Source organism: Nuphar pumila, chromosome 15, assembly GCF_984573655.1.
Source record: "Nuphar pumila chromosome 15, dmNupPumi1.hap1.1, whole genome shotgun sequence".
In the NCBI taxonomy this organism is placed as follows: domain Eukaryota; kingdom Viridiplantae; phylum Streptophyta; class Magnoliopsida; order Nymphaeales; family Nymphaeaceae; genus Nuphar; species Nuphar pumila.
Genome location: NC_143263.1, coordinates 26,806,464 through 26,830,334, shown reverse-complemented (window position 1 = coordinate 26,830,334; position 23,871 = coordinate 26,806,464). Strand labels below are relative to the sequence as shown.

The 23,871-nt window shown below is 36.9% G+C and overlaps 2 protein-coding genes and 1 long non-coding RNA gene across 3 annotated transcripts; all 3 read right to left on the bottom strand.

Annotated features, from left to right (window-relative positions):
* Positions 1-7,077: 7,077 nt before the first annotated feature.
* On the bottom strand, positions 7,078-10,103 carry LOC149814901 (protein neprosin-like). Its single transcript, XM_089990441.1, has 4 exons — positions 10,026-10,103; positions 8,938-8,991; positions 8,039-8,173; positions 7,078-7,455 (listed from the first exon to the last, which is right to left on the bottom strand). Exons 1-4 carry the CDS (start codon positions 10,101-10,103, stop codon positions 7,078-7,080), a joined length of 645 nt encoding a protein of 214 aa, XP_089846567.1.
* Positions 10,104-15,692: 5,589 nt separating this feature from the next.
* Positions 15,693-18,688, bottom strand: LOC149814900 (protein neprosin-like). Its single transcript, XM_089990440.1, has 5 exons — positions 18,679-18,688; positions 18,429-18,526; positions 18,063-18,149; positions 17,712-17,924; positions 15,693-15,872 (listed from the first exon to the last, which is right to left on the bottom strand). The coding sequence occupies exons 1-5, from the start codon at positions 18,686-18,688 to the stop codon at positions 15,693-15,695; spliced, it is 588 nt and encodes a 195-aa protein (XP_089846566.1).
* Positions 18,689-22,383: 3,695 nt separating this feature from the next.
* Positions 22,384-23,570, bottom strand: LOC149814899 (uncharacterized). Its single transcript, XR_016427831.1, has 2 exons — positions 23,397-23,570; positions 22,384-22,574 (listed from the first exon to the last, which is right to left on the bottom strand). It is a non-coding gene; the product is annotated as an uncharacterized LOC149814899 (long non-coding RNA).
* Positions 23,571-23,871: the final 301 nt, after the last annotated feature.

The window sequence follows — 23,871 nt, the reverse complement described above, 5'->3', positions numbered from 1 at the left end:
TAAAGGGAATCACGTCCCCCTTTAAAGGGGGACACCTTTACGAAATACCAATTTTACCCTTTTTTAAAACGAAATTGACACGTGAAAAACAAGAAACAAAAAAAAAATCTGAATAAGGGTAAAACAAACATTTAAAAAAAAACGTGAAAACTTAAGGGCGAAGGCAGGATTTTTCTTTTCACCCGACTCCTCTCTCTCTCTCATTTTCGGCCACCGGCGACCGACGACCTCCGACGACCGGCGACCTCCGACGATCTGCGACCTCCAACGATCGGCGACCTTCGACAATCTGCTACCTACGTCGATCTGCTACCTCCGACGATCGGCGACCTCTGACGATCGGCGACCTCCTCCTTTGTTGACATCCGAAGACCTCGATCGAGCAATGTCTTTGTTCAGGTATGTTCCTCTCTCTTCCACTGACGTCCGACGACCTCCTCTATTGCTTAGCAAGGTTGTAAATGTACAAACTCAACACCTCGCTTCGCCTCTGAGGCGTACGCCTCAGGTACTGAGGCGTACGCCTCTCACAACACTACCCCCCCACATGAATCCTAGCTACGCAACTGCACTGAATCGATGAGGCGAAGCTCCTCGCTTTGCCTCTGAGACGTACGCCTCAGGTAATGAGGCGCATGCCTCAGGTAGGTAATGAGGTGCATGCCTCACGTAGGTAATGAGGCGCCCGCCTCAGGTAATGAGGCGCACGCCTCAGGTAGGTAATGAGGTGCACGCCTCACGTAGGTAATGAGGCGTACGCCTCTCACAACACTGCCCCCGAACTTCGGGGGCAGCGTCCTCGAAATTTTTTTTGACATAAAATAAAAAATGGCTACAATTATTAATAAAAATCTATTTCATATGAACAAATCGAACTATTTGCTGCAGTCAGGGTTGGGTAGGACAGGGCTGGGCTACAAAAATGAATAAAAATCTATTTCATATGGAATCAGGGTTGGGCTAGCCGGCTAGGAATGGGCTTTTAAAAAAAATAAATAAATAATTGTTACGGTAGCCTCCCGAAACAGTTATTTATTTTTTATTTTTTAAAAGCCCAATCCTAGCCAAGCCCTGATTCCATATGAAATAGATTTTTATCCATTTTTGTAGCCCAGCCCAGTACCCAGCCCTGACTGCAACAAATAGTTCGATTTGTCTATATGGAATAGATTTTTATTAATAATTGTAGCTATTTTTTATTTTATCTCAAAAAAAAATTTGGCTGATTCACAAATTTTGCTATATTCATCGAGTCTTGGACTCTTGGCTGATTCATGTACTAATTCGTTAAATTTGATTTGATGGGCATATTCTGATAAGAATAAATAGAACTAGTCTGCAGTTCTTTTTAGATTGAATTTATCAAGCTTCTACCTATTTGTGATTTCCTGGGTTAAATTAAATCTGTGGTGTTTCAAGTTTCAACTATCATGTTTGTTTGAGATTTAGTTTGATTAAACTTGAATTTTAAGGCTTGATGCTTTCCTCTGTATTCATTACGGGTGTTAATGCTATTAGAAAAAGGAAATCTGATTGGTTTCATAGTTCTGAGATTTAGATTGTGACTGCGAAGCTGTGTGATACATATTGTCTGGATTATTTTAAGAAATGAGCATGATTAGTTTATGTGCGCTGACACTGAAGTTGTTTAGTAAACCCCACAATATTTTACGGGAATTCGATTGCACCGTTCATGGTTCACTTTGAGTCTTTTTTTTCCTTTTGTTTTCGCATTCCACTCTCCATCTTTTGCTGTTAATAATAGTTTTTTTAAAGTGTTCTAAAATGATTCCTATACTTTTATGATGCAGGTATATTTGCCTGTTCTTTGCTTCATTAATGACCATCACAAGCTATGATCACGATAATTATGATGACGATGATGATTCTTTTTACAATTTGGAACATGAATCGTCTAGTGGTGTTGGGAAGGACAATGCAAGAAAGGGCAAGACCAAGAGGTCTTCTGATTGTCCATATGAGTTTGCGGACAGAAATGAAAATTGTTTTGATGAGGAAGATGAAGAAGAATATGACTACTATTCTGAAGATGACCAAGATGATGAACCACCTAGCATGCATAAAACAACATTGCTATGGCGTCATGTATTGAAACAAAAGAAGAGTGGGCAAGGAAAGCAAGGTGGAACCCAGGTTTTTATGTGCAGGCACTGCAAAAATATTTATCATGGGCATATACTCGAGTTTTTTCACATCTCATGGGATCTTTAAAGGGACAAAGTGTTGGGATTGCCTTTTGTTCTGTAGTTGCAAAAAATGCAGAATTGGCAAAAAAAATTAAGAGGCAAGTTCGCAGAGTGGAGGTTTCATCAAGTGCATTTGAGTTGAGGAGATCAAGAATTGATAATCCGAAGAAACCTATTAGTATGACTACATCATCTAGTGGAAGCCGAAAAACAGTTGATATTCGTCATACCTTTAAAAAGGTAGAAGGAGATGATGTAGATCACACAATTATCAGATTTTTGTGTGCAAATGGCATACCTTTCAATGTGCTTCGATCACCATATTGGGAAGAGATGATATCTGCAGTTAGTAAAGTGCCTGGATATAAACCCTCATCATATGAAAAAGCACAAACAATGTTGCTTGACAGTGAGAAAGAGTGTGTTCACAGAGAGTTAAATGAATTTCGAGAAAAGTTTGAGAAGTTTGGAGTTTCCATTGTCTCAGACGGTTGGACAAATATCAAGAACAAACACTTGATAAATATACTTGCCTCAAACTGTTTTGGCTTGATGTTCTTATATGCAAGCGATTTTTCTAATGTGCAACAGTCAGCTGCAAATATTGCCAAGTTCTTGAAGACGAGATTTAAACTTGTGGGGCCTTCTAATGTAGTGCAAGTGATTACAGACAATGCAACAAATTGCAAGTTAGCAGGTGAAGAATTAAAACAAACGTACAAGTATATTTTTTGGTCACCTTGTGTTGTGCACACACTTAATTTGATATTCAAGGATTTGGCACATGAGTTTCATTGGTTGGGAGAAACATATTTGCAGAGTAAAGAAATTGTGAAGTATATCACAAATCATTCAAAAGCACTAGCAATCTTTAGAAGTAATGAAAAATTAGAATTAATAAAGATTGCAAAAATAAGGTTTGCTTCACATTATACTACTTTGAAACGCTTGCTTGATGTGAGGGAGAGCTTAAGGCTCACAATAATTTCAGATAGATGGAGCGATTGGAAGCAATCATGCACGGATGACACTATGAAAAAAAAAAGGCTGTTACAACAAAAACTACTGTTCTTGATGAAGAATATTGAGATTCTGTACGTTTAGCATTATTGATTACAAAACCCATCTATAAGATGATTAAATTTTGTGATCAGGAAAACCCTATAATTGGTGAAGTGTATGCAGGCATGGATAACATGTTGGGGGAAATCAAAGGCAATCTAAAAGGACAACCAAATTTATATGAAAAGATTCATAAGATTGTCTCAAATAGATGGGATAGAATGAATGTGCCTCTCCATAGTCTAGCCCACATGCTTACTCCAAAATATTACGAGTCAGAGTATCTCAAAATCCCAGCAGCAGGAGGGGTCAAACGAGTTTCTCCTGGTAAAAATTTTATTCTATCTATTTAATAAAGTTTAAAGTTTAATGATTTAATTATTTTATTATTTCATTTGCATTTTCTTGTTATAGTTACTAAACATTTTTTTTTTGCAGAAAAGGATAATGATATCTTAGACGGTGAAATGTTCGCGCTTGAAGTCATATCTTCTGGAAATGAAGAGCTATCTACACTTTATAGGTCACAACTTGTGACTTTTGCATCAAGAAGTGGAAGATTTAGCCGAAATGCAGCAAGAATAGATGCACTGAATCCTACGATGACGATGCTTAATTGGTGGCATTTTTATGGTGGTGATACACCTGAGTTGAGAGCATTAGCCATTAAAGTTTTATCTCAACCTATTAGCACATCTTCTGCAGAAAGATTGTGGAGCACCTATAGTTACATTCACAATGTTAAAAGAAATAGACTCAATGAAGATCGTGCTGATACCTTAGTGTATATTCATTCCAATCTTCGATTGATTGACAGGTATAATTAAACTGTGTTGTACTTTTGTTTTGGTAAATTTTTTTCTTTTTCTATCATTGATTGTTTATTAGCATTCATATTTTATATTCTTGTTATAAAAGGTGCAACGATCGCTACAAAGAAGGGCCTAGTCAAAAATGAGATATCAATCCAGAACTTCCTATTATAGAAGAAAATACGTTGAGATTAGAGGATATGCGATGAAGAAATTTGGATGATAGTGTACAACAATCAATCACTATTTCCAAATCCAAACATAAAGATGCACAACCAAGAGCTCCATTATCTCCAATAATCATACGTACAAATGAAGTTGAAGAGGATACAAATCAATCCAACAGAGCTAGTAGAACTGCAGATATACAAGAGCGACCATCAGTTCCTCAAGGTCGGATTGATCGTTTCTTTAGCAGGAGACCTAGGCAAGGTATGTTGATATTGTGTTTTTTATATTTTAAATTATGGTTTTTGAACATTTTAATTTTTTAAGGTATTCATTATAGGAAATGAAGGAAGGAGCAAAAGACATGGTCGTGGAGGACAAGAAGCACGTGATGATGCAGAAAGTTCACGATCTATTGCTGACTTGAAGGGGAAGAGAAAGATGACAGATTAATGAACTCTTGAATTATTAATTATTTTTTTGATGATGTAGTTGGAGTAGTCCAACTTAAAAACTTTTATGTTACTTTTTTGTCATGGTCTTATAATATTTTTTTGATATACTTTTATTTTGAATCTTGCATGATGAAGTGAAGTAGTGAATTATGTTAATTTTTAGGTTAGACTTAGAGTTTAGAACTTTGTAGCTTATAATTTACAATTTAGAAATTTATAGCTTCTTAGGTCGCTTCCGGTTCGCTTCCTATGTCGCTTCTGAGACGCTTCCTATGTCGCTTCCGAGATGCTTCCCGGTTCGCTCTTAAGTGGTCCCACGCTTCCCGCTTCCTAAAATTTTGAAAGTGCCTTGCTTCCCGCTTCCGCTTTCCGTATCGCTTCCCGCTCCCGCTTCCTCGACTGGCAACTCTGGTCTGACCACAACGCCATCGTTGTTTCCTGGGGATATCGTCTTGCTCGCTGTCAGTTTTTTCGTTTTGAAGAATGGTGGACATTGAGCTCGATCTTTGACGTAAAATTCATGAGTGGTGGTGGAATCCAGTTGAGGGGGAATGGACTTCCTTCCAGATCCATAAAAAGCTTTCCTTCCTCAGATTGGAGATTCCAAAATGGGTCAGCGACAATGAAATTGCCAAATTTCATCAAATCGATTAATGAAAAAGAGCTATATGAACTGTCTGAGCATCTGGCTATTGCGGTCATTGACGACCTTAACGAGAAAGTTGCCAATCTTCTGTCGAATGTCAAGGAATGGAGGCTGCATGATGAACTTCGATCACGCCAAAATCCCTCATTACTTGGTTGAAATGGGGTGACTAACACTTGTTTCTTCCGCCAATCAGGCTAAAAAGATCTGTTTATTTTGCTTCGGTGATTGCACCCGGATCGAGGATAATCTCCTACTTGCAACCACTGATTTCTCTAAGAACTGGTACTGGCAACCAACCTGTGATGATGGCGCACTCTCAACCAGCTTGTACAACCACCTATCTTTTGAGGAACAATGGGTTTGAAACTACCTTTAAACACCAAGGAAATCAAGCACGCGGTTTGGGACTTTTCATCGCTCAAAGCTAGCAGGATTGGCACCAAAAGGGGAAGAGTTTGAAAAGGAAGCCACAGTAGTGTGTTGGCACTGCTGTAAGCGCAATGGGGAACATCACAGCAGTGCATTATGCACTGCTGTAATGCATAAAAGGAAAAGGGGCTACAACCGTGCCAAGCATTACTGTAGGTGAGGGAGTGAGGCTGCTGTAAACAAAAAGGCTGAAAGTGCGGTGACAAATGGAAGGTTGCAGGAGATTGGAAGTGCTCAAGGTATAAAATGCATAGATGATGAGGGCATGGGTGATGTGAAATGGGTAGTGAAGTGCCTAGTTAACCATCTTAAGGGCACTACTCAGTATGATTTTTTAGTTAACAATATCCAGATCCAATACGGAGTTATTGTGTCGAGCTGTTGCTAGTACTGTTACTGAAATAACCTGGCTTTAGTATCTTCTTTAAGAACTTGTGGTGAAACATGACCAAATACATATTTTGTGGTGAGAAAATGTTGGGGATTCCTTCTTGGGTGCTAAACTTGTTTTTCATAACAAGAAGCATATGGAAATTGATGTTTATTTTGTACACTATAAAATTTCTAGTCGCTAGTCACAAGTCAAGCATATTTTGTCCCAAGATCAACTTGCTGATGTTATGACCAAACCTCTTTCAGCTCCTAACCATCATCTTTTGCACAGCAAGTTCAATGTGATCCCAATCCCCTTAAACATGAGGAGGGATGTTTACAAGATCAAGATCCAAAAGAGATGGCCTGTTCCAGGTCAAACTCCAAGGAAGATCCAAAAGAGCTTATCGACTTACCAAAGAGGATTAAGGAAACCAAAACTAAAGAAGAATGGATTCCTAAAGATGCTAGTACTCTTAAGGATGGTGAATAAGTTAAAAGTCCTAATGTGAGGCTAATGTCATCCTACAAGGAAAGGAGACTCTACAATAAGGCCTCATCTATAGTTGCCAATTCTAATTTTAATTGTCTGGTTGCCAAGCCAACGTCTCCTATGAGACATTGCAATCCTGTATATTAATGAAGTGTTGTATGCTCTCAGCTGCATGCTGAACTGAGAGCTTCCCTCTGCACGTAGGTCTCGTATAGACCGAACAATGTGCATCATGAGCCTTCTCTCTCGTGTGTGTGAGTTTGTTGTGTCGTTTTAATGTGCACTTTAAAATTTTGACATTATTCCCATCATTTATAACCTATAAATTATCGTGTCAATTACACGGTAAGAATTGAAATATAAGACCTTTTATTCCTTGAGATAAAAAGTGGCCAGTTTTAAGTTTTATTAACAAACTCAAAGGAAACATTTAGGGGCAATTTGTGTTGTAACCCGAGCCCCCATTGTACAAGTGATGTCCCATTGAAGTGCCCTTGTCCTCATAATGCCCCACATCATAACAGTTTTGGTTAGTTACAATGAAGTTCACAAACCTAAAATCCTTGAGACGACGATCACCATTCATGTATTTCATATTAGAGATGAAGCTAGCTTTACCATACTCTTCATACCATGGATGACCGCTCCCCATTTGAGTTGTAGTGTGACGGCCTCCTGGCCTTGTATTATAAACCTGACCCCCAAATTCTGTTGTATTAGCCCAAAAGCTCAGGTACTTGAACAATGAGCTTGGCCAATATCCTACCGCATCATCATTAAATTGCAGCCACCAATTTTCATCGTTGGCCTGCAAAACTAAGAAAATTTCAAGCTCCCGACTCAATCTCTTGGTAAAAATACAACAGCAATTTGAAAAGGATATATTTGTCTACTACATGCAGAGTCTAGTTGGCGAATCATAGGTGCAAGTTGTATACTTAATCTGATTATCATGGATGTGTTCAGCATGGTTTGTTTGCTAAGGATCATACTTTTGATCATCCTTTTTCATATAAAAATATGATTTTTTGAGTCCTGAAACTTTGGTACATTATGGACCAATGATTTTTGAAGCCCTTGGAAGATCAACTCAATTGTAGCAAAAACAAGTTTCAAAACTTGTTTTCTAGTAAATAAACCATATAGATCACATTATAAAATTAGATTACAAAAAAAGTTGTAAAAATGTGAAAAGAAAAGTTGTTTTCTACTAGGTTGCATGTGTGAACGACTGTAGCAAAGTTATAGCCATTAATATGAGCTAGTTTTGGTCCATGTCTCTCAAAATTCTTTTCAATTATCACAATTAAGGAGTGCATATAAAGCATTAGCAAGGTGAGTTTCACAAGCATTCTATTCAGAACAAAATTAAAAAAGGCAACATGCCTCACCTTGTACACTGCAACATGGATGGCATTTTGGTTTCCTCCATAGACAGAAGTAGCAAGTATTCCACCAAGGACATGATTAGGACTTATTTGCACAAAACCTGGACAATCTAAGTCGAAGCAAACATAACCGTTACCCTGGGCAATATGTACAGAAAGATTGTTATAATCACAGCTGCTTTGTTTAGTTGGTTGTGCTTAAGCAAGTGAATATGAGCATGTACAGAATGATTGTTATAATCACAACCGTTTTTTTTAGTTGGCAGTGCTTAAGCAAGTGAATATGAGCATACAGAGAGAGAGAGAGAGAGAGATTAACCAAGTGACATGCAAAACTGTGTTGATAAGGCAAGGCTCGGAGATTGCTTATCCAAAAAGAAAAAAGTCCTAGCAACTAGTGATTTTCAAGCACAAGTGCTCTTCTAAACATTTCTTCAGTCCTCTACTAAAGATGAATCAAATTAATTAAAGTCCATGGTTATAGTTAAAGCAAATGATCTCCAACCTGGTGGTGTAAAACTCCATGCATGCCTCCCTCGACCCACAGGGAGACTCTTGCTTAGCCTTGTGGAAGGAAGCACCCACACGAGAACTCCAACTTGGGGTATGGAAAGACCTCCCTAATCCCTATCCATGAGTCCAAGACCATGTAGGGGACTTCTTGCGGTCTGAACAATTAAAGAGATAAATGACATTATTTCACTGGCTCACTCCCTATCCATGAGCCTGAGACCATGTGGCCGACCCCTTGGGGTCTGAACAATTGAAGAAATAATGACATTGTTTCACTTGTTCACAACCGTTTGATTATAAAACCCTTCTCCTGTTTGTCCAATCATTAAATTCAATTGATGAAACTTTAGATGATCTAATTTCTCATAAAAACAGGGGCATCTGCATACCTTCCATGCACTGAAAAATCTCGTACTAGAATCATTATACCTGATCGGGAAGACCTGTGTCATTCAGAGTGTTATACATAGTAAGCACTGCAATTAGCAAATACATAAACTACACAAAGAGCAAACTGCTGCATAGCAAAACTTGCACTAAACATTTGCATCATGGAAATGGAAAATCATCAACTCTTGCAACCAAAATTTTTTATATTATACTAGACTGAGCTGTCACTTAAAGCTCAGTTAGAGCCAAGCTCTCTAATGTACCATGAGAACTACTTCCTATACTTAGTTCCAACCTTTTTTCATGTCACAGGGGAACAAGGAGACTAACAAATATAAAGCACATAAGCTGGACTGTCAAAGGTGAAAAGGCATGCTTTTGTTGACTCTAAAGGGCGTTTGATACATGGGACACATGGGTCTGCTCAGATGGTTGTGTCCTGTAATAATGAGCCTCATATCCCACATCAAACTCGGGACACTTGCGTCTGCCCAAAATGAGACACAAGATTGCTGTGTGCCATTTGGAGGACGGGACACAAGAGTTGGAGATCCTCGATCTGACTCTTGCATTTGGGATACACGCACACACATTTGGTGCTAACGAAGGCATGGAGCTATTGAGAATAATCATCCTATTCTACAAGGTTTGTTTAGTAGATGATGAGTTTTGAATCATATGATTGTGACATGAAAGCATGTTTTCTAAGGGCTTCAAAAATCAATAGCCCAGATTCCATTAAAGATTCATGACTCAAAAAATCATATTTTAAATCGAAACAACACGATCTAAGGTTTGATCCTTTAGACAAACTATGCTGAGCACATCTATATGATTAGATCGAGTCTATAAAGCTTGAATCTATCACTTTCAGCTTAATACTTCCGTGCCACCAAAAGCACCAAATATTATCTCATATATATATATATATATATATATATATATATATATATATATATATGTGGTCATGGTGAAACGAGGTACAAAGCAGAGGCCGAGCCACGTTAAGAAGAGGGTGGGCATGTGCCCAACCTGACCGGCTGAAAACCCCCAAGGGGGCATGGGCTGACCCGGTCTGGGTGCCCACCCTGACCAAAATAGCCTGGTTATCTTTTTCATGAAAATGTTGAAGATGAAGCCTCAAAAGCACTATCCGTGTTGCCATCATCGGTATAGTTTTCTTGGTACCCATGTACTACAAACACCTTTAGAACACACACGCACAAGTTGTCTTGATAAAATAGAAACTTATGGAGAAATTCAGCATGGCCCGACTGCAGGGAATGGGCCTTTGGATCATGGTTTTCATGACGTAAATGCATGATTCGAGGTGTCATAAAAATATCACAGATTACTAGTCATTGATGTTTGAAATCTTGCAAAATTATGCGTACATGCCATGATTCGATGATCCAAGTGCCATTTTCCGTCACACTGCGTGATGGATCCTTAGCATTATAAGTGACCTCCATTTGAGCAGTACGCATCTCTCTCTCTCTCTCTCTCTCTCTCTATATATATATATATATATATATATATATAGATAGAGAGAGAGAGAGAGAGAGAGAGAGAGAGAGAGAGAGAGAGAGAGAGAGAGAGAGAGAGAGTTGTAAATTTTAGATCATTTATCTGCAGTATCATCCCAAAACTCTTTATAAAAAGCGTACTTTAATGATTTTTTTGCATAATCCAAACCCATAGATGTGTTTTATCATTGTTTATTTACCAAAAACCATGTTTTGGATTGATTCAATTTAATAAGAGTTCTTGATCTTTAGTTATTCAAGTATTTAGTGCAACATACTGTCGATTTTTCTGTGGAGCTAAACACACATCTTAATATGAAAAATGTTTAAACTAATGCAGATTTTTAATTAAATAAAGCATAGAGAACACATCTATGGATTTAGACTAAACAAAAATCGCATGTACATTTTTTAAAGGGGTCTGGGACGGTGTGGGAGATAAATGGTATGAAAGCCAAACATTACTCTCTCTCTCTCTCTCTATATATATATATATATATATATATATATATATATATATATATATATATATATCCACCAACCCGTTGATCTAATTGTACACGTGTTTATCATGATTTATGTAGTATGTTAGATGGTTTTATCATGTCTAATATATCATAAGATTCATTTTTGAGTCACAGTTCAAGAAAATAAGGGTGCCTCAGAAATGACATAAAACATCATATTTCTGTCAACTTCAACACATGAAAATATTGAATAGAGCATCCAAGAACATAAATCTATGCAAATCAAGTGTGTATCCCATAGAAGCACTCTCTCTCCACTCCCTCCTGCTGATGCTACCTATCCTTTGTCGCAATCTGGGCAAGCGGCTCCGGCGTGAGCCCATTTTATCTGTCTAATGTTCTTTTCTCTTGTGCTTTCTTTATTTGTTTTGGCTTTTGTTCTTGTTCAGTTCATGGGTTCAACATTTTGTTGATCTTCATGAGTGGTAATGTTGAATTACTTTCGGCTCTCTCTCTCTCTCTCACACACACACACACACACATATATATATATATATATATATATATATATATATATATATATATATATATATATCACTAGAATATGAAAACTAGAGAGTGAATTAAGACTCCCATGAGTTCTTTTTTTAAATCTGACTTGATGGATGCAATCTACATACTTGGTTTTTAAGGCGATCAACTATTGAATCATCCGATTGCGATGCATCCACAAGATTTTTTAAGATTTGACAATCTATTGTTCAAATTTTTCATAAATATTAAAGCATATAAATACATATACATACATATGGAAAATTGGTTCCTCCTAACCATCCAAAAAGTGTGGACAATGCTAGATTTTTTATGTTTCAAGCTGTGTTTGGTAAATTTATGCTTACATATGTGTTAATATGTGTTAAGCATGTTCCATTTGCTAGGGACCAATTGTAGGATCATGCTTTTTTAATGAAAACATTATGATTTAATGAGTCTTTAAATTTATGAAAATTTTGAGCCACCAAGTTTTGAAGCCTCATAGAAACTTGCTCACATGTGATAATCAGACGATCAAAAAGCTTATTTCTACTAAATAGGGTGTATAGATCACACCTATAAGGTTAGATTCTAAAAAAAGAACAAAAAAATTGAAAATTGAGACTGTCAGCACCCTCCTACCATTGGGAGGACTCAATCTTTTTTATTTTCATTAGACTTGGAACCAACGAACTTTCCATAGGACCTATTTTATTGATAGGATTTTATCACTCCCTATTGAAATTTGTGATTGTTCCATTTCCTAATTTTAGCAATGTACAGTAGTCTCAGATAGGCTTATTTTCTCCAATGCAACTATTATTGTAATTTTTCCAACTATGCCTAGTATCATATATGAGCTTATCATAATAGCGATTGTAACTCTTGAACCCACTTTTTAGATTCATATCACTAGAAAATAAACTTTTTAGTACACCAAGAAAGTAACAATCATTGTCAATATAAAAAATATTATTTTTAATATCAAAGGAATAACTGTCACCATTACTATCCCTAACCCAACAAGCGTCACCAGAGATGAGACTCCAAACGTCCTTGACACTGTCTAATCCAAGTAAATACTCAACATTACAGTAACTATAACTGCCCTTACTACTACAACTATGAATGTTTTTCTCGTTATCATTTGTAATTTTCGATAGGGCCAAGACCCGAACTTAGTCCACACCTGCACCATAAATCCTCATTAGACAACATTGATTTTAACCACCATTTTTCCATAAAGCCCCCTCCACCTCCTGTTTGGGAGTACGATACAATATATGAATAGTCATTTGTTGATCATGATCTACCATTTCATTTTTTATCGGAATAAGCACACACACACACACACACACATATATATATATATATATATATATATATATATATATATATATATATATATATATATATATATATATATATATGAGTGAGGTATGTGTTCCAGACCATTTATCTCCCATACCATCCTAAACTCCTTTGAGAAACATACTTGCATTTTTTTTATTTAATCTAAACCTGTGGATGTGATCTTCATGCTTTAGTTTAAATATTTCTCATGTTTGGATGTGTTTTTAGTTAAAAAAAAAATCAACAATACATATTACACAAGAAATTTGATTAAACTAAAAATAAATTTTTTTTGCTAAATTGATTCTATCCAAAGCCTGATATTTAATGAATAAGCAATCATAAATGCATCTACTGGTTTGGATTATTCAAGAAATTCATGCAAGGATGTTGGTCTTAGAGATAAAAGGTATGAAAGCTGCACACACATACATATATAGGGTAATACATCCGTGATAAATCAAATATGATATTGGATTTTTGAGGTTTTTCAAAATTCTGATCATACAGATGTGATTTATATGCTTGTTTTTTTTATAGGAATCAGTTCTTGGACCATTTCCTTTTAATGCATGAATACATTTTAAGGCTTAAAAAATCAATTCCCTATAATTTCCATAAACTTTAGAGGCTCAAAACATCCAAAATGAATGATCCAAGTATCAATTTCTAGTAAATTAATAGTGCTAACACACCTGTACAGTCAGAATTTCAAAAAAACACTGAAAAATCAATAAAGCACGGTTCAGCACCTATGCATTAAGCAGTTGCACATTTCTCTCTCTCTCTCTCTATATATATATATATATATGTGGTTAATATTGGCTAATAATGAAGGTACATAACTAATGAGCTAGAAATCATAGGTGCAAGTTGTAACGACTCTATCTAACCACATAGATGTGATCTACCTGGTTTGTTTAGTTAAAAAACTTGTTTTGAATCATGTAATTATGACAAGTAATTAAATTTTTAAAGAGATCAAAAAATGAATGGCCTACAATGTACCAAAATTTCATAACTCAAAAGAACACATTTTTACATCAGAAAAACAAGATGCAAGGCTTGATCCTTAGCAAACAAATGATGTTGAAAACATCTATGTGGTTAGACTGAGTCAATACAACTTGCACTTATGATTTCTAACTCATTAATACTGTACCTTCATTAGTAGCAAATATATATATATATATATATATATATATATATATATATATATATATATATATATATATATATATATATATATATATATATATATATATATATTAGGCCCACTTTTCTTGTTTTGCCCTGATAGGCCCCATAGTTTGAAGTGTTTTATGAGGGATCTGAACCGTTAGATGTGTTAAGCATGCTTGATTTAGTGGAAATCATCTCTTGGCATATTTTTCTGACAAAAAAATATAATTCTATGAGCCGGAAAAAATGGATGCCTTCATAGCCATTGATTTTGGATCACCGTAAAACCCTGTATACAGGGTCAGATTCTGGTGATCCAAAAGCCGGTAAACAAAACCTATAGATAACATCTATGGTGTTAGATTCGAGAAAAATCCCCAAAAGAATGATTTTTGAAGGGGCCTAACAGGGCAGAACGAGAAAAGGTGCAGCACCAGGGCATTCATGTCTAACAGACTAACACTGTAGATATAATCTGGTTTTGTTTGGTGGGAACCAGCTTTTGGATCGCCGAAATCTAACATGTATACAAGTTTTTCATGTGATCTAAAATCAATGGCTACTAAGGTACCCGTTTTTTCCTGCTCATAAAATCATATTTTTGGTCAAAAAAATATGATCCATGTCATGCTAAACACATCTAACGATTCTATCATAAAACACAAAAAATGGGGTTTAACATGTTCAGTTATATATATATATATATATATATATATATATATATATATATATATATAGAGAGAGAGAGAGAGAGAGAGAGAGAGAGAGAGAGAGAGAGCCGAAAGAATATCAACATTAATACTCATGAAGATCAACAAAATGTTGAACCCATGAACCAGACACAGAAGAAACAAAGCTAAAATATAGAAAAAACAAAGCTAAAGAAAAGAAACTACAGACAGCTAGCAACAAAACAACAAAGCCTACTCAACCAGGATCCGCAGGATTAGAAGAAACCACCGCTGAGTGAACGTCGTTCAAATGAGAGGAGAGGTCTCTAAGATGTAGCATCATTGCGTGCCATCCAAACAAACCACCAAGTAGTAAGCAACCATGTCTTCCAGATCAGTCTCCACCGCTTGCATCGTCTAATTTCAATAGGGCCCAGGAGAAGATCAATCGCAAAAGACTCTTCTTTGACAATTACGTTCGGAGATCTCCACGTCCTATTAAATAGGGCCACAAAGATTGGGCAGGACCAAAATAAATGAAAAGTAGTTTCTTCAGCAGCTTGACACAACACACACCAACTTGGAAACTGAAAGCCCAACTTCTTTAAATAACTGTGAGTCTGAACCCTATCATGCAAAATTAACCAAGCCAAGAACCGAGATCTTGGAGAAGGGCCCTTACCCCATAACGCACGCTCAGGGAACCAATCTGCCCCTTGGGGGAGCAACGATCTATACACTTTGTGGGTGTGGAACGCTCCATTTGGAGTAATCGCCCATTGTAACCACTGATCATAATTTCCAGCATCCCCAGTTTGATCTCTGAAGGACGATAAGGCTCTCAGCCACATGCTTCGCAAGTGCGAGATCGCCAGTCCCCGGGTTCCATGGCGAAAAAGAGATAAATCAGGAGCACCATATTTAGCATGGAGCAGGCGAGTACATGGAGAGCCTGGTTGATGAGCCATCCAACATTGCTTGGCTACGAGAGCAATACTCCTTTGTCTTGGAGCAAAAACACCTAAGCCAGCCATCCAGCTCCGACGTAATCTTCAAAGAGAGGAGCGCCGCTGCCACTGAAGACAACTATCCTGTTCATGCTATGTTCTTCAGGAACTACTTGAGGGTTCCAGACATTGAGGTACGCATCCGCACCAAATACACCGTACCCCTTTTCAAATTCGGTTCTCAATGCAGCAACCTGTTGTACAATGTCAACATCAATACTTCACTACTAGCCAAACACCTAACCCAGTGAAACAGGTTTCTTCAATCCACAAACACTCAACTTAATAGAAAAGGACAGCATTCAAAAATTATTAGAGACAAAAGGAAACAAAAATGGTAAAAATAAATAACAAATTATTACAGATAAAAGTAAAAATCATCACAAACTATTTTCCTCTATCTCTTATATGCTCATTTCTTAATTGGATCCGACTTGATGGCCAAAACAAAAAAAATGGATCTGGGCTTGATAAAATGATTAATAGAAACGAAGGATAATTGCTCAAATACTGTGCCTGAAGAGAGAGAGAGAGAGAGAGAGAGAGAGGGGTGAAAAGGATCAATACAAGAGAAAAGAAGAAAACAAACAGAAATACTGCAAATTAATAAATAGATAACTTGGTGTATAAGAATGCCACAAGTCAATACATAACTTATGATGCTAGTTTGAGTTGATTAAGAATGAGTTTGTGTGGGCCGGTGACTGTTTTCCTTATAAATGGATCTGGCATTCTTATAAATGTTTTTGGACAACATTTAACAGCTGTGTCATGATTTTTGTGATAAAAAAATATCTTTCCCAAAGTTAAAAAAGAATAGGAAAAAAAACTTCACCGAAAGTATCTTGACAGTCACTTTTAACTTCAAGCTATTTTTCATCTTGCGCAGCAAGCAGGACGAAACAGAGAGGATGTCAGGTTTGGTTTAAATCAGGGTCGATGTGTGAATAGTATTACTTGGTATGGTCAGGGTAATGCTCAATAATTGGTTTTTAGCAAATCAGGTTTAGCAAAAAAACTAGGTTTTTGTCAAACCCAGTTCAATTACCTATTTGGATGATAGGAAACCAAAACAAATTTTACAAAAAAAAAAAATGAGGGCCCGTCATTTTTCGGCCAGCCACCGGTCACGCCGGCCATTTCCCAGCTATGGCTGTCCGGAAAATGAATGGCCTTTATTAACTAAAATAAAAAATAAAAAAAATAGCCGTTCTGGAGTCACCCATCTTGGGGAAAACATAAAAAGAAAACTTAGGCTTCCGGTTATTTTCCGGCTAGTCACCAATAGAAAAATGATCGGCTCCCTACCCCGTGGTACGAGTCCGACCATTTTCCAGCAGTGGCCGCTCAAAATGGTCGGACTGAATAAGATGGGGGTAGTGGATAGGTAGTATGGGTGGTGAGAAGGAGAAAAAGAGGCCCCCCCGGTAAACCTGGTTGAAAAAACAAGTTTGGCCTCTTTTGCAACCCAAACCAAACCAGGTTTACCCAAAACCTGGTTTGGTGGCACACCAAAAAGCCAGCAAACCTGGTTATTTGGGTAAAACCTGGTTTTGGGTGTCATCCAAACAGTGGATGTAATTGGGTTGGACTCGGTCGGATCTTGTCACGTGTAACTAATTAAAACTCGGATGAACAGAGCCTATACCTGGATTCGGTCAACGTATATACCTTAATGGTTCTGAGATATACATACAATTGGAACGATGTCATTTTTTTTCCCAGATTCAGATTGACTCAGATATGAGAATGCTACATCTGAATCCGAGTCAAATCTTGACTCAGATTCGGTTTTGCTTATCTAATCTGACTAAACTAACTCGGATTAGGTTGGAAATCTGGTAGGAACCCCAAACCCTTCCCATCCCCCACACTTACGATTAAAATATTTTGTATTGCCTTTATGATATATATATATATATATATATATATATAGAGAGAGAGAGAGAGAGAGAGAGAGAGATCAAAATTCAGCCTCCCTCATAAAATAATCAATAAACCTTGACCAACAAAATTTGAGAGAGAGAGAGAACCTCACTACCACCACTGGATGGGTTTGAATCTGCATGATCCCCTTGAAGGACTTGAAAAGAAGGAATGGCGTTGTGATGGACCTTTGGGAGCCTAAGAATGGGGATGGTGCCTTGAGGGCAATCCCCACTCTTGAGCCACGTCTGTGGATGTTGTTCTGCATCAAGTGGATGTCTCTTTTCCGTCAACCCTTTTTGTATGAAATTTGGTCTTGTCTGAGGCGATTGTTTTCCATTGCCATAAACAAAATGTCACTTATTTTATACATTTAAAGGAACTCAAAATTAAATAAAAAATTGCAAATTAATGATATTTATAGAGAGAGAGAGATAGATAGAGAGAGAGAGAGAGACCTTGATGACATGACCCTTGAGCAAAGGGTGATCTAAGGCTGGTTGAGCATAAATATGAATGCAATCGATCACATCACCTTCTTCAGTCTGCAGGAAAACCATAAAATTAATGACAGCTATCAAACAGAATCCCAAGAGCCATGACCATAGTTATGCCGAAATCTCAACGAAAAAGCAAAAGAATGCTGTTCTCAAGTCACGCCAAGTCTAGCCCAGACCAGACCCTAGACAAACTCAGCCTGAGGCATATACACCAATATAATTTTCAGTTTTTTCCAGAAAAAAACAGATTTTTCAAGATACAGAAACATTTTCGTGGCAGATATTTTGTGGTGAACAAGATTTGTGGCTGTGATTTCAATGAACCTGAATGGTCTTGACAGGCTTCTTGCTAGGCATCACAGGAGGCCTCTCCAACTCATAACCATTTGTTGGTGTGGACCTTCCATGCACGGTATGGCAAACTGCAAGTGAAAGAATTGCTAAGACACGCTTTCATTTCTTTCTCCATCTTGAATTGGTCACTCACTGCCCTCCTGAAGGAACTTGTGTATATAGGCAAAATTTTCTTAAGAAATTATAGGCAAATAAATGGTCCATAAATGCTGGCAAATACGTTTCCCCATATTAGAAGCTGAGGATAAGGGAAAAAGGTCCCCAAGTTGGATAGTATAGCTGCCATATAATACTAGCATATTTAGCAATAGAGCTTGGGGGGGAGAGACGTAGTTGGCAAACTCGTCCCCGGCGATTTAAAAATCGGCAACAGCTCGGCATAAACAAGTGAAACTCGTCCCAGTGGTGAACTTTTGAAGAATCGTTCGAGTTTGACATTTTTCCTTGTTTTATTTTTCAGAAATTGGGCTTGAGAAGGAAAGTGCTGGCGTGGTTGAGTTGTTATATTCTCCCTTTAGTAACAGCAAATTATTATGCCTTCTACTTGTGCCATGCAATCGTTGAGAAGATGTGGCAATAGGGAAAATGTGAAAGATACCTTCAATGCGATGCAATTCTCAATTATATTGGCAGGAATTCTCAATGCCTCAAGCATAGCTCCGTCCTCTTGAGAGGGAAGGTCAATCTTGCTAAGAAGTGAGCCAGTGAAGGAATATAAACATGTGGGACCTTTTTCAGGCAAAAATATTGGATAGATTATCAAGTGTGTCTATATATATAAGGAACATATTTGCTACTAATGAAGATAAGGAACCAATGAGCTAGAAATCATAGGTGCAGGTTATATTGACTCAATTTAACCACATACATGTGTTTAACATAGTTTGTTTGCTAAGGATCAAGCCTTGGATCGTGTTTTCTAATGTAAAAATGTGATCTATTGAGTTGTGAAATTTTGGCACATTGTGGGCCATTGATTTTTGAACTCCTTTAAAAACCTAATTACATCTCAAGTTCACATGGAATGAGGACCTGAGAATCTATACCAGCCTGTTCCTAAAACATGAACAAACAAAAACAGTCTTGACGTAGTTAAAGATGTTAGTGAAAGGGGACAACAACCACAGTCTTTGAATCAAAGGAGGTCACACATTTATGGTGCTCCCTCCGATTCATGTGAGCAAAGATAGAAAGACATATCAGTCAGTACCAAAATGGACCACCATTCCCATTATTAAGGTAGGACAAGATTAACAGGACAAGTCAGAAGATCGTAAAGACATAAAAGGTTGTGTATTTGGACCAGTTCACTTGGGTTGTCAATATAAAGGAGGAACAGAATGCTCCTGTGCAGCCTCCAAAGAAGATCCTACCAAGACTCAAGAAAAAGAAGGTTCGACTATGTTGAAATCAACCAATAGTTTTATCGCGTTAAAGAAAGAAAACATATTTGAAATTTACGTCGAATAAGAAGACCTTGAATATGATGATGCAGTGGAAGATTTTAACTTGGCAGACGTAGATGATCATGATCAGATAAAGTGTTCAAATCATGTTATGAAGATTTCTCGAGAATCTTAAATTTCTCATCTCTCTCAAGGAAAAAAAAAGTTCTGCTAATTAATGACTCCTTAAAAACTCAAAATTTGCCAAAAGAAGATGCAACCTTGTCATTCCCATGCTAGTGTTGTTCCTTAACCTTTTGATCTCATCCTAAACCTTGAGAACTGTTCATGGAGTAACCAATATCCTCACATATTCTGCGTAAACTTCTACTTCTGTTGTTAAAAATGGAGTCACTTTCAATTTGTACCATACTTAGCAAATCTATGTTGAGTCGAGAACCAAAGGGTTGGAAAGAAGGTGAACAAAATCAAAATATGAGTGAGGAGAAAAATGTCATGGACCTACCCTCCCAACACTTATAATTTATTGCTTAGTCAGTTGGGTAAGAGAGTCACGAGAGGTAAAATTACACCAGTTGGATCAAGTTTGCTCTCAAACTCTTACAGTCTAAAGTCATGCATTCATTATTCTCACATTTTTTGAGAATGTGAATAAGTGTTTTTGGTACTAACGACACATTAATTATCATTAGCACACTTAAATTGTCATCAAGTCTCTTAAAATCGTCTCTTTGAATTGTTGTCAGCCTCTTTCGTTTTCTAGGTCGTGATGTCAGTAGGTCCTAACAACACAATAAGTGTCATTAAGACTTGTCACTTTTCATAAACTGTCAACAACACCTATCAATCCCCATGGTTTATCATCAACATAAATAGGTTAACAACACATTCAATTGGAGTTAACATAGAATGTGTCATAAGCCATCTTTTTCAAAGACATGTATCGTTAGTAGATTCCAAGTGTTTCTTTTCAGAAAGTATGATCAACCCTCAATTGTACCACTTGATGTAAGAAGATGCAGTGTATACCCATAGTTAATTACTTTCACGTCTGTATGTAACGCCCCAATTTTTAAAACATAAAAATTATGAATTATTTTAATCCTCTTTACACGATATTCAAGAAATACAACAAAAACTCTTTTAAATATGGTTGAAGCCTTGGGTAGGTTACAGTTCTGAACTCATACATATAAGACTATAATTAACTGAATCAAACTATTAATTGAATTTAAATAACTTAAAGCACTAGTCTCACTTAATCAAAGTTTGCAAGTTCAATGAAATATTCAAATCATAACCAATAAAAATAAATCAAGTCCTCTCAAAAGCCTAAAAAAGAAATTGACTCTTTTGAAACCATGTTGAGCATCCTGCCATCACCAACCAGCTTACTCGCTACCCGAAAATGATAAAAGTATGGGCATTAACAATAGCCCCAGCATAAAACATCACACAACATAGGCATAGAAAGAATACAACACACATTTCATATGTCTTTTCAGAATCCAAAATATTTATAACATGATAATTTCATGACATACAAACATGCACAACATGAGTCAATATTTCACATAACGCAATAAGGACACAAGCATTTCTAATTAACCAATCTTACCTACAAGTTAGAGCACCTACAACCACAATATTGATGTACTTGTGAACATTCTTAATGCATTTTTATATTGTTTATCTTTCCTTACTCGAGGGTACACTTTTAGGACTTAACTCCCAATCAACAATCATTTAGGGGGGTTTATTATTCTATGCATTTTAATTACCCTAAAGATACATAGATTATGTGAACTTTCATTGGGCGGTTTGTGATCGTGAGGGCCCATAGTGAACTGTGCAAAATCCTTATTCCTATTCTCCAAAGCGATAGACTACCTACTTAGGCCTTTTTGGTATCTCGGGCCTCTACGTCCGAGGATAAAAAACTCATGGAGATTCCTTTGCTCTGCGAAAGCATTGACAACTCTTTATTCGATCATGTGTACTGACCATCCTCTCCAAGGTAGTCATGGTTTGTATAGGCTGCTAGATGTTCTTTATTTCACTACAACAGAGCAGTAGATTAGCGACGACCACCTTCCGTCGCTAATCCGTCGCTAATCCGTCGCTAACATGGTTAGCGACGGATTAGCGACAACGCGGCGACAGTATGCTTACGTCGCGAATATTTCGACGCTAACTGGCGACGGAATAATTCTGTCTCCAAGTCCGTCGCTAATTGCGACGGAATAACGAGCGCTATATTCCGTCGCCAATCCGCCGGTACTAAACGGCGACCACGGCGTGGCGACGGATTTAATTCCGTCGCTAAGCCGTCGCTAGATTAATATGAATAGCGACAGAATCATCCGTCGCTAATCCGTCGCAAAAACGAAAAAAAATCAAAAAAAATTTATTTAAAAATTAATTACGGAGAACTGTACAATTTATATTTCCTGTACAATTTATATTTCCTGTAAATAAAAAACAAACCACACAAAAAAATTCATATAACAAGTATCTATAATAATTAATCGTTCCACCTTAAAACTAAGAAGTTTAATTATTTACAATTCAACAATTACAATTAGGAAAAATAAAAAAAATAGAACTTCTTCAACACAGTCCTCTAATCATCGCCAAGATTTTGTGCGTCTTCTTGTTCATTGTCTTTATCTGTCCCTTCAGCTCCACTACCCTGATTATCGCTAGCAGCCTACACAAGAAAATAACAGTCAGTATTGATAAACAAAATATAATGAAATAAATTACACACTATATGTGATTCTATCATGTGCTCATGTGTGATCTAAGGCAATAAAAAAACTCTATATGTGATTCTATCATGCTCATATGTGTGCTAAGGCAGTCAAAAAATTGAATATGTGATTATAGCATGTTCATATGTGTTCTAAGGCATATAAAAAAACTCTATATGTGATTCTACCATGCTCAGATGTGCTTTAAGGCAAGCAAAAAACTATATATGTGATTCGATCATGCTCGTATGTGTGCTAAGGCAGTAAAAAAATTGAATATGTGAATATAGCATGCTCATATGTGCTCTAAGGCAGGCAAAGCCAAAAATTTTATATGTGATTCTATTATAAATGATATATAACATGTTCATATGTGTTCTAAGGCAGTTAAAAAACTCTATATGTTATTATAGCATGTTCATATGTGTGCTAAGGCAGTCAAAAAACAGAATATGTGATTATAATATGCTCATATGTGTTCTTAGGCAGTAAAAAAACTGAATATGTGATTATAGCATGCTTATGTGTTCTAATGCAATAAAAAAAACTTTATATGTGATTCTATCATGCTCATATGTGCTCTAAGACAGACAAAAAGTTAAATATATATATATGTGATTCTATCATGCTCATATGTGTGCTAAGGCAGTAAAAAAATTGAATATGTGATTATAGCATGTTCATATGTGTTCTAAGGCATCTAGAAAAACTCTATATGTGATTCTACCATGCTCAGATGTGCTTTAAGATAGTCAAAAAAACTATATATGTGATTATACCTGAGAGGGACCTGGAATCGAAGATCCCCTATCCTGAACAGCGGCCTTGATCTCATTTCGGAGAAAGGGGGCGACGATGTATTGGAAGTAGTTATTCAGTGATTCATTAATGATCTCGCGTACATCATCACCGGAAAGAATAGTCGGCTGCTTGGAGCTTATGTCGGCGCAAGAAGTTGGTGAGCCGTAACTGGAAGAACCAATAACTGGTGAAGTGTTCATATTACTCCCAAACCCGAACACGCGACCTTTTTTGGGTTCACCTGCTGCAGTCACCCATGCTGTAGGATCAAATGATGGATGCTGAGTAGCGTCTTCACCATATCGCTCTACCATTTGTTGCTCATATGCCTCCTACAAAATAATGTTTAAAGTATTCATTAATAATTAATGATAACATTATGATGACTTGCATATATATTGCAATGATTATTAATAGAATTAATACATACCGTTGTCGTTCTCGCCTTCTCTG